Here is a 9,710-nt window from a genome sequence, read left to right as displayed (position 1 = left end):
AGTCCCAAACTACAGAGGCCATCTATTCCGGACTGATGTCTTTGGGGCTACGATCGGAAGCAGCAGAGAAGCCCCGGTCCGACCCTGAGTCGAAGAGTGTGGATTAGGGAAGTCCTAGCTACCCAGGCGCGTTAAGGACGAGATGGAGACATCTTGTCATCTCAGGAGGGCTCTCAGTCAGCCCTGGAGACCACGGTTTATTCCAGCATCACCTTAAATAACTCTCCAAAAGCAGGGGTACTGGCAGAAGACATCTATTATCATGTACATAGGACTGACTAGGAAACATTTCTTTTAATCCTAGAGATAGTCCTAGAACACACGTACTCAAGCCCTCAGACATTCCATAACATCTCACCAGCCTCAGGATGGATGTGGGTTCCCCAGGGCCTACGTCATTTGTTACACAAACTAGGAGCCATTCTCCACCAAGGCCAGGCCATCTGGAGGTAAACAGCTTTCTTAACCACTGACTCAGATCTCTAGTCCTTATGCATACATTTGGGGGTCAGAGGTCAACATCAGATACCTTTCTAAATAACCATCTACCTTTTTTTTGAGACACTGAATTGGGGAGCTCACTGACTTAACTAGAAACCCTAGGGACCCTCCTGTTATGTCCCCCAGTGTTGGATTTACAGGTATGTGCCTGTTTTCATACCATGGATTTTTAATAATTAATTTTTTGAGGCAGGTTATTTCTCTGGCTGTCCTGGAACTGTAGATGCAGACCTCTGCCTCAGGGTGCTGAGTGCTAAGGTTAAAGGTCTGTGTGTGCCACCTCACCCGTCTACTCTGGCTTTTTACATGAGTGCCGGGAATCTGAACTCATGTCCTTATGTTTGTGAAGCAGGATTTTAACCAAGAGAACCATAGCCTCAGGCCCCCTTTTTTTAATGCCTAAAATATCAAAAGAACTTAAATGTTTTCAGGATTAAATTCAGAGGATACTTCATGCCCAGCACCATGAAAACAAGCAAGAAAACAAACATAGGGATTTTACTTAAAGGAGGTGCTTAAAAGAAATCAAATCCACAGAAAGACAGAATAGTGGTTGCCAGGGGCTCAAGGGAGAGAATGGGAACCAGCCTTTGATGGGGAAAGTTTCCACTTTAGCAATGAGAGCTCTGAAAATGGGTAGTGTTGTTCTGGTGATGGTTGCACAGCAATGTGAATGTATTTAATACCACCCAACGGTCCATTTGAGGGGATAACTGGGAAGAGGGAATGCTATGGATTGAAGCCAGTACTTAGCACATACTAAGCATTGCTGTACCAGTGAGCTACATTCCCCAGCTCAAATTAGCAAACTAGTTTACCACTCTTAAGTTTTTTATATGTATGGGTGTTTGGCCTGCAGGTATGACTGTGCACCACTTGACTATCTGGTGCTCTGGGAAGCTAGGAGAGGACATCAGATCTGGAACTGGAGTTACCACCATGCTGATGCTGAAAATCAAACCTGGGTCCTCTGGAAGAGTAGCCAGTGCTCTCACCTGCTGAACTATCTCACCAACCCTGTGTAATACATACCTGTGTGTGTGTGTTTGTGTGTGTGTGTGTGTGTGTGTTTTCCACAAAGGCCAGAAGAAGGTGTGAAATCTTCTGGAATTGGAGCTACAGGAAGTTATGAACAGCTTGATATGGGTGCTGTGAACCAAACCTAGGTCCTCTGTTAAGAGCAGCAAATGTCTACTGCTGAGCCATCTCTCCAGCCTCACAAGTGCAATTTTCTTAAAAAAGGGCAGAAGGATGACTAATAGGTATGGTGGTTTATTCATATATACTTACATACATACATATATACAATTTTTTAAAAGATTTATTTATTATGTATACAGTGTTCTGTCTTCATGTATGCCTGCAGGTCAGAAGAGGGCACTAGATCTCATTACAGATGGTTGTGAGTCACCATGTGGTTGCTGGGAATTGAACTCAGAACCCCTGGAAGAGCAGTCAGTGCTCTTAACCAAATGAAGCATCTCTCTAGCCCGTGGTGGCTTATTCTTATAATCCCAGCATTTGGTATGGTCAGGCAGAAGGATCATTGTGAATTCAAGGTCAGCCTGGTCCAGTGATACCTTCTTAAAAACAAAACAAAAAAGCAGGGCACAGTTGATAGTGTCTGCCTAACATGCAAGTGCTAGTTTTGGGGGATGGGAAGAAGGCTCAGAGGTTAAGAGCAGGTGGACCTGGGTTCAGTTCTCAGCACCTATATCTTGGTTCACAACCATCCACAACTCCAGTTTCAGGGCATCCAGTGACCTCTTCTGACCTCCTAGGGCACCAGACACTCATGTAGTACACATACATACATGTAGGCAAAACATACAAAAATGAGTAAATGTAATTTAAAAAAAAATAGTAGTGCTGGGTTTGCTTCTAGCACACCAGAAAAGTAGGTGTGGTGCAAGTATTGGTGACACAACATTCACCCGGCACACACTCATACACCTAAATCCAAATAACAGACAAACCCACAAAATACCCCTCAGTCTGAAGTTCTTTTAATTTTGGAATGGTTTAATTTCATGTGTGTGCTTTGCTTGTATGTATGTATGTGCACTGTGTGCATGCCCAGTGGTGACTCAAGAACAGGGATCCCCTGGAGTTGCAGATAGCTGTGAGTTACCATGTGGGTGCTAGGAAATGAACCTGGGTCGTCTGTAGGAACTGGGCATGGTGGTGCAGGCCTTTAATCTCAGTACTCAGAAGGGACAGGTAGGTGGATTCTTGAGTTTAAGGTCAGTCTGGTCTACAGAGCAAGGGCAGCAGGACTACATAGAGACTGTCTCAAAAAAAAAAAAAAAGGTTGTTTCAAAAATGTTATTCTCTAATACTGACTTTTAAGGTATAGATCCAGACATTTTTTTTGAGACAGTTTATCTGTGTAACACTCCTAGCTGTCCTGGAACTTGATTTGTAGATCAGGCTGGCCTTGAATTCAAAGGTCCACCTGCCTTTGCCTCCCAAATGCTGGGATTAAAGGTGCGATCTACCACTACCCACCTAAATTTATTTTGGAGATAGGATTTCTTTGTGTAGCCTTGGCTGTGTCCTGGAACACGATTTGTAGACCAGGCCTTGAACTTACAAGAGATTCACTTGCTTCTGCCTCCTGATGCAGGGATTAAAGGCATGCACCACTGCCAGGCTTTCAGGCATTTCTAAATGCACAAAAAAACGAAACAAGCAACTTATGGGCGGTGAAATGGCTCAGTGGGAAAATAAAAGGTGCCTGCCGGCCGGGCGTTCATAGCACACGCCTTTAATCTCAGCACTCGGGAGGCATAGGCAGGTGGATCTCTGTGAGTTCGAGACCAGCCTGGTCTACAAGAGCTAGTTCTAGGACAGCCTCCAAAGCCACAGAGAAACCCTGTCTTGAAAAAAAAAAAAAAAGGTGCCTGCCATCAAGGCTGAAGACCTGAGTCCTGAGTTTGATCCTTGGGACCATGTAGTAGAAGAGAGCCAGTCGTTGCAAGATATCCTCTGACCATGCCCACACACAGACAAAATAAAATGTAAGTAAAAGAAGCTACTAAAAGTGCTGGAGAGATGGCTCAGAGGTTAAGAGCACTGACTGCTTTTCCAGAGGTCCTGAGTTCAATTCCTAGCAACCACATGGTGGCTCACAGCCATCCGTTATGAGATCTGGTGCCCTCTTCTGGCGTGCAGATATACATGGAAGCAGAATGTTGTATACATAAGTAAATAAAAATCTTAAAAAAAAAAAAAAAGACATGTATATAAAAAAAAAAAAAAGCTACTAAAAATAATTTGTGGATAGCCAGGATTACACAGAGAACCTGTCTTGGGCTGGAGAGATGGCTCAGGGGGTAAGAGCATTGACTGCTCTTCCAGAGGACACAAGTTGAATTCCCAGCATCCACATAGCAGCTCACAACTGTTAACTCCAACATCTGACCCTTCACACAGACATACATGGAGGTAAAACACCAATGCACATAAAATTAGAATAAATAATTGTATCTATCTATCTATCTATCTATCTATCTATCTATCTATTTATTTATTTATTTATATTTTGAGACAGGGCTTCTCTGTGGCTTTGGAGGCTGTCCTGGAACTAGCTCTTGTAGATCAGGCTGGTCTCGAGCTCACAGAGATCCTCCTGCCTCTGCCTCCCAAGTGCTGGGATCAAAAGCGTGCGCCACCACCCCAGTGAAGAATAATTTTAAAAAAATGAAAAAGAAACTATCTGGAAAAACAAATGTGAGTAGGGCAACTGTGGCTATCTATCATCCCAGCACTCACGGAGAGGGCACCTGGGCTACAGTAAGATACTGCCTCAAACGCTACCACCACCACCAACCACCAATTGTTGGAGTTTGAATTAAGGTTGTATGAGGGTAGAATGAATTTGTGACACAGCATGGGAACATCCCATGTTGCTATTTCTCAAGAAAGAAATTTGGACACAGGAATGCCTGTGGCCTTCTTTCAAATGTTCCCAAATCTCAGATGTTTTTCTGAAGACAAATAACATTGTTGTGCTTTGAGATAAGCTTGAACAGGCTGGCCTGTGAAGCAGCACTGCTAAACTGTAAACTCCTAACTAACACTGTTATCAAAGGAGGTGTGATAATAAAAATGAGCCTTGTTGTACAAATTGCACTCAAATGCTTGGCTGCCTTGAGTCCCCTGCTTTCAGGTTCAGTTCTTCAAGCATTAATTAGGAGAAGCAACTTGGACAGACAGCCTTTCACCATTGAAAAGCATGAGCCAAGAGAAAACAGAACAAATGAGATCAAGTAATTCTTTAAATGCTATATTTTTATATACTTGATGAAGAAGCTTCTGTGAAAACTGTCTTCCCAGTGGAAAACAGCACAAAAAGCAGCCTCCAGCTGCTCTGTTCAAGGCCTGGGATCCCCCTTGCCCACGAAGTGAGGTGGAGGGGTATATTTCCCCTCTTTCATCAGCTTATTCCGATGTAGTTTGATTTCATTCAGGCGCATTATCTGTCAAGAGGAAAAAAAGCATTGAGGTAAAGGGAACTAGGAAAATAGGAAAGCCCAGAAAGTGAGGGTTGGAGGAAAAGCTATGGTTTAGTTTCACTCTGAAACACAGGAATACTTTCGTGCATGAGGTCCTGTGAGGTGGGGTGGACTTCTGTCTTTTGTTCTGTTTGTTTTTTTAAATCCCTGCTGGGTTGGCTGGCACAGGCCTTTAATCCCAACACTCTGGAGGCAGAAGCAGGTAGATCTCTGTGAGTTCTAAATCAGCCTGGTTTATATAGCCAAGTTCCAGAGCAGCCAGAGCTACACAGAGAAACTTTGTCTCAAAAAAAAAAAAAAAATCACAACAACAACAAAAAAAATAAATTCCTGCACTGGGGCATGAACCCAATGCTACATAAATGCTGCCCCAGAAGACGTTTACAAGAAGACTTTACTATTTATCTGTGTGTATTTGTGTGTGAGCGTGCATATATGCCCCACAGAGGTGAGAACTGAGGGACTGGGAGTTATAAGCTGCCTAACCAGGTGCTGGTAATTGAATTTAATTCTCCAGAAAAGCAGCAAGTGCTCTTAACTACTGAGCCAACCCTCCAGTTCACTAAATTAATCTTTAAAGAACTAACTGAAAAGCCAGGTGGTGGCAGTGCATGGTATGCGTCTAGAGAGCCAGGATAGCTAGAGTTGTTACACAGTGAAACTCTGTCTCAACCGCCCCCCCCCGAAACGCCCCCCAAAAGAACTGAAAGACAAAGAAAAGAACTGAAAATCAATTACATAGCTTCTCTATGTAGACCTGGCAGGCTTTGAACTCACAGAGATCCACCTGCCTCTGTCTCCCCAGTGCTGGGATTAAAGGCTTGAGTCACCAACGCCTGGCTCTTTTTTGGTTTTTCAAGACAAGGTTTCTCTGTGTAACCCTGCTGTCTTTGAACTCACTCTGTAGACCAGGCTGGCCTTAAATGCAGTGGTTTGTCTGCCTCTGCCTGAGTGCTAGGACTAAAGGTGTGCACCACCACAGACAGACTCAAGATTTTAAAGACAGCTGGACATTAAGGCTCATGCCTATTAATTCTAGCACCTGCAAGAGGAACACAAAATAAACAAATAAATGTCACCATACCCTTCAATTACTGATAGCTTTTGATCCAGATAACTTGGCTGTAAATTTAACAAAAATCTAGATGGTCTCGCCAAACTTGGAGATAAAAAAAAAAAAAAAAAAAAAAAAAAAAAAAAAAAAAAAAAAAAAAAAAAAAAAAAATTCAGCTAGGCACAGAAGTGCACATCTTTAATCCCAACACTCCGGAGGTAGAGGAAGGCAGATCTCTGAGTTCGAGGCTAGCCTGGTCTACATAGTGAGTTCCAGGCCAGCCAGAGCTACACAGTGATACTCTATCTCAAAAATAAATAAATATTAAAACAAACAAGTTCTATTTGATATACCTGCAACACAGAAATAGGCAAAATGATGGCCTAAAGTCAAAGCTTTCTTCTCTAAGATCACAGCCCACATGTTATAAAATTCATTCAGCTAAGACCTTTTCCTTCCTGAACCTTTGGTCAAGTTAGCCTACCGCAATGTCGTTAATGGGTGCCTCCACCTTCTTCAGGAATACATCCAGTTGGTTCTATCAAGTGATCGTGCTAGATCTACAGCATCTGAGAGCTTCTCTGAGGGAGGCTCAATGATTGAGAAAGTCCCACCCCAAATTTTTCTTTTAAAATTTAAAAACATTTTATGTATGTGTATGGGTGTTTTGCCTGCATGTATGTTTGTGTGCCGTGGAGGCCACCTGGTGTCAGATCCAATGGAAATGGAGTTGTGAGTGAGTGCTGGGACTGGAACTCAGGTCCTCCGGAAGAGCAGGCAGTGCTCTTAACCAATGCGTCGTGAGACATCTCTCCAGCTACACCCAAAACTTTTTAGGAACAACCAACCAAATCTAGTGGGCATTCTTTGGTTTACAAATTATCGAAAAGCTAAGACCTAAATACATGTGCAACTCTGGCTACAGGTTGAGGAGAAGAGGAAGACAACTAGGGAAGAACAGGCCCTCCTCAGATTCAAAGACTTCTTCTTTTTGGTTTTAGAATCAGGGTTTTTCTGTGGCTTTGGAGCCTGTCCTGGCACTCACTCTATAGACCAGGCTGGTCTCAAACTCACAGAGATCCACCTGCCTCTGCCTCCCAAGTGCTGGTATTAAAGGTGTGCACCACCAACACCCAGCTGGATTCAAATACTCCTAAATGAATGATGTTTCATTACAAAAAGTCTTATTACCTGTGAGCAAGCCACTGCCCAAAGACCAACTGAAAACACTGCAGATGGCGTAAGGGTCTAGAGATGTAATTCAGGGACAGGGCACTTACCTAACACATTTTCATGCCCAGCATGACACAAAAAGAGAGCAAGGGAAAGGGGGAGGAAGTAATTCGGCTCCCACGTCCATTATTTGCTTACTGTTTTGAACCGAAGAAGACATTCCTTGTAATCTTCATACTCGATGTTGCACTCTTTTTTAGCTCGGGTAGCACCAATTCCATGTGAACATTCTATCCATTCTTTTTCAAAAGCATGGCACCTAGAGGGAATCTTGTAGGGCTGTTCAACACTTTGGAATACTAAGTGACGGTCTAGGCTAATGCCTAGCCTTTTCTGCACATCTAGGAATGGCATGGCTATAAAAGAAGACAAAGGAAATAAGAGTGCAATAAAATGAGATGTTTCTGAGAAAAAAAACAAGACAGTTCATTTGTGAAGTCCTAGTCCCCAAATCTCTTCTCACCAAACTTTATTTTTTTGAGATAATATCTCATCTTACCCATGCTGCCTTCAAGTCACTACTGTAGTCAAGGAGGGCCTTAATTTCCTCATTCTCCTGCCTCCAACCTTCCAAGTGCTGGGATTACTAAATTTTATTAGACAAGTTCTCCCAGTTGAATAATTAGGGGGCTTTCACAAAATTCATGGAAAAGAAAACTAAAGAGTGTGTGTGTGTGTGTGTGTGTGTGTGTGTGTGTGTGTGTGTATGTATTGTTTTGGCTCAAGAGAAGAAAACAACAACCAGACAACAACAACCAAGAAAATGGAAAACAAAAAGATGTGTAGACACACATTATTTCTTTACATTCCAACATAGACAATGCTTCCCTTCAGAAGCTCTCTCTCTTTCCTTTCTTTCTTTCTTCCTTTCTTTCTTTTCTTTTTTCTTTCTTTCTTTTTTTTTTTTTTTTTTTTTGAGACAGGGTTTCTCTGGGGCTTTGGAGGCTGTCCTGGAACTAGCTCTTGTAGACCAGGCTGGTCTCGAACTCACAGAGATCTGCCTGCCTCTGTCTCCCGAGTGCTGGGATTAAAGGTGTGTACCACCAATGCCCAGCTGAATCTAGTCTTCAGGCGGATAGGATGCCTCTGGCCTCATGGAGCAGCTACACCCACATGCCCATATTCACACATCCACACACAATTAAAAATTAAATTAAAAAAACACTTGGTTCATTTCGGTAACAGACTATTGTATGCCTTCCTTACTGGATTTTGCTTTTGATAGCAAAATCAGAGCAGGTGCTAGGCAACTGCTAAAAATAAATAAGTAAAAACCAAACAGGAAATTTCAAACAACTTTCATGTACAACTATAAAGAAATGAATAGCCAGGCGGTGGTGGCACACACCTTTAATTCCGCACTGGTCTACAGAGTGAGTTCCAGGACAGGCAGCGCTACACAGAGAAACCAGGTCTCAGAGAAAAAAAAAAAAAAAAAAAAAAGAAGAAAGAATAAATTCTGGTGCTCTGGGTTTCAACATGGCAATGACAATAGGAGTCAGGGCATATTGTGGGGACAGAGGCCCTGACGCACAACACGAATGCAGAGGGCTCAGGAGGATGGGGCCCGAAATCACTGGCGGACCCAGGTAAGAAACCAGGTGCAGCCTGGCATGGCGGCTAATCTAAGCACTTGGAAGGCAAAGGCAGGAGCATCTCTGAGTTCGAGGGCAGTGAGTTCCAGGACAGCCAGGGCTAGACAGAGAGACCCTGTCAATGAACAAAAACAAAACAGAGGCGGGACGTCAGGGTAGGAAGGCCAAGGCAGGCGTCCGGCACAAGGCGGAGCTGACATGGAAGGCCGGCGGGGATAGAGTTGCGGGGCGAAGGGCCTGGGAGGAGGGAGCACACACCCAGGACCCGGGCCACCCACGCGAAAGGAAACTTGTCTGCGCGGATACAGTAGCGCCTACCGCACCATAGAAGTGTCCTTGTCCGCTACCTGGGTGCAGATCACGACCGCCGGCTTCGGGGAGGCGAAAAGTCCTGCCGTAAAGGACGCTCGCAGTGCGACGTCTACAGAGCGACGTCGCAAGCCGATTGCCAGCCGTGCCCTGTAGAAACCAAGCGCGTCGATCTGCGCCTGCGCACCCGGAGGCCCCGCCCCCAGACGCTGACGGCTGATAAACTGACCTTTAGGCGACTGCGCCTCTAATGAGTTCTCGCTCTCAGCACTGTCACGACAGCTGATTGTTGTGCTACTTGATCAAGGTCCCACTCGGGAAAGAGTATTATTTCTCTCGCCCCAAGCACACGTAGGAGTTAAAGCTCATGGGCCGTGACTCCAAAACACGTGTGTACTTCTAAGCTTCCTAACCTCACTGTGCCTGTTTTCCCTTTCTGTTAGTAAACCCAATAGCCCACTGAAAAGAGAACCCAGAGGTTAAGAGCACTTGTTGCTCTGT

The 9,710-nt window shown here is 44.2% G+C and overlaps 1 protein-coding gene across 3 annotated transcripts; it reads right to left on the bottom strand.

Moving 5' to 3' along the window:
- Positions 1 to 4,768: 4,768 nt before the first annotated feature.
- Positions 4,769 to 9,394, bottom strand: Ndufs5 (NADH:ubiquinone oxidoreductase subunit S5). Of its 3 annotated transcripts, none has more exons than XM_027399209.2 (3): positions 9,248 to 9,394; positions 7,444 to 7,661; positions 4,769 to 4,982 (listed from the first exon to the last, which is right to left on the bottom strand). In XM_027399209.2, exons 2-3 carry the CDS (start codon positions 7,657 to 7,659, stop codon positions 4,878 to 4,880), a joined length of 321 nt encoding a protein of 106 aa, XP_027255010.1. In that variant the 5' UTR covers positions 7,660 to 7,661; positions 9,248 to 9,394; the 3' UTR covers positions 4,769 to 4,877. The 3 variants fall into 3 exon arrangements, with proteins under 3 accessions (XP_027255010.1, XP_027255008.1, XP_027255009.1); XM_027399207.2 differs by having other exon boundaries at positions 9,224 to 9,379; XM_027399208.2 differs by having other exon boundaries at positions 9,219 to 9,370.
- Positions 9,395 to 9,710: the final 316 nt, after the last annotated feature.

This window comes from Cricetulus griseus, chromosome 2 (assembly GCF_003668045.3).
Source record: "Cricetulus griseus strain 17A/GY chromosome 2, alternate assembly CriGri-PICRH-1.0, whole genome shotgun sequence".
Classification (NCBI taxonomy): domain Eukaryota; kingdom Metazoa; phylum Chordata; class Mammalia; order Rodentia; family Cricetidae; genus Cricetulus; species Cricetulus griseus.
This window is presented reverse-complemented; position numbering and strand designations above follow the sequence as displayed.

Coding starts and splice junctions, on each gene's coding strand:
- Ndufs5 (XM_027399209.2), bottom strand. CDS start 7,659: ATGCCATTCCTAGATGTGCAGAAAAGGCTAGGCATTAGCCTAGACCGT. Junction 4,983..7,443: donor GTCTTCTTCGGTTCAAAACA/GTAAGCAAATAA, acceptor TCCTCTTGACAG/ATAATGCGCCTGAATGAAAT.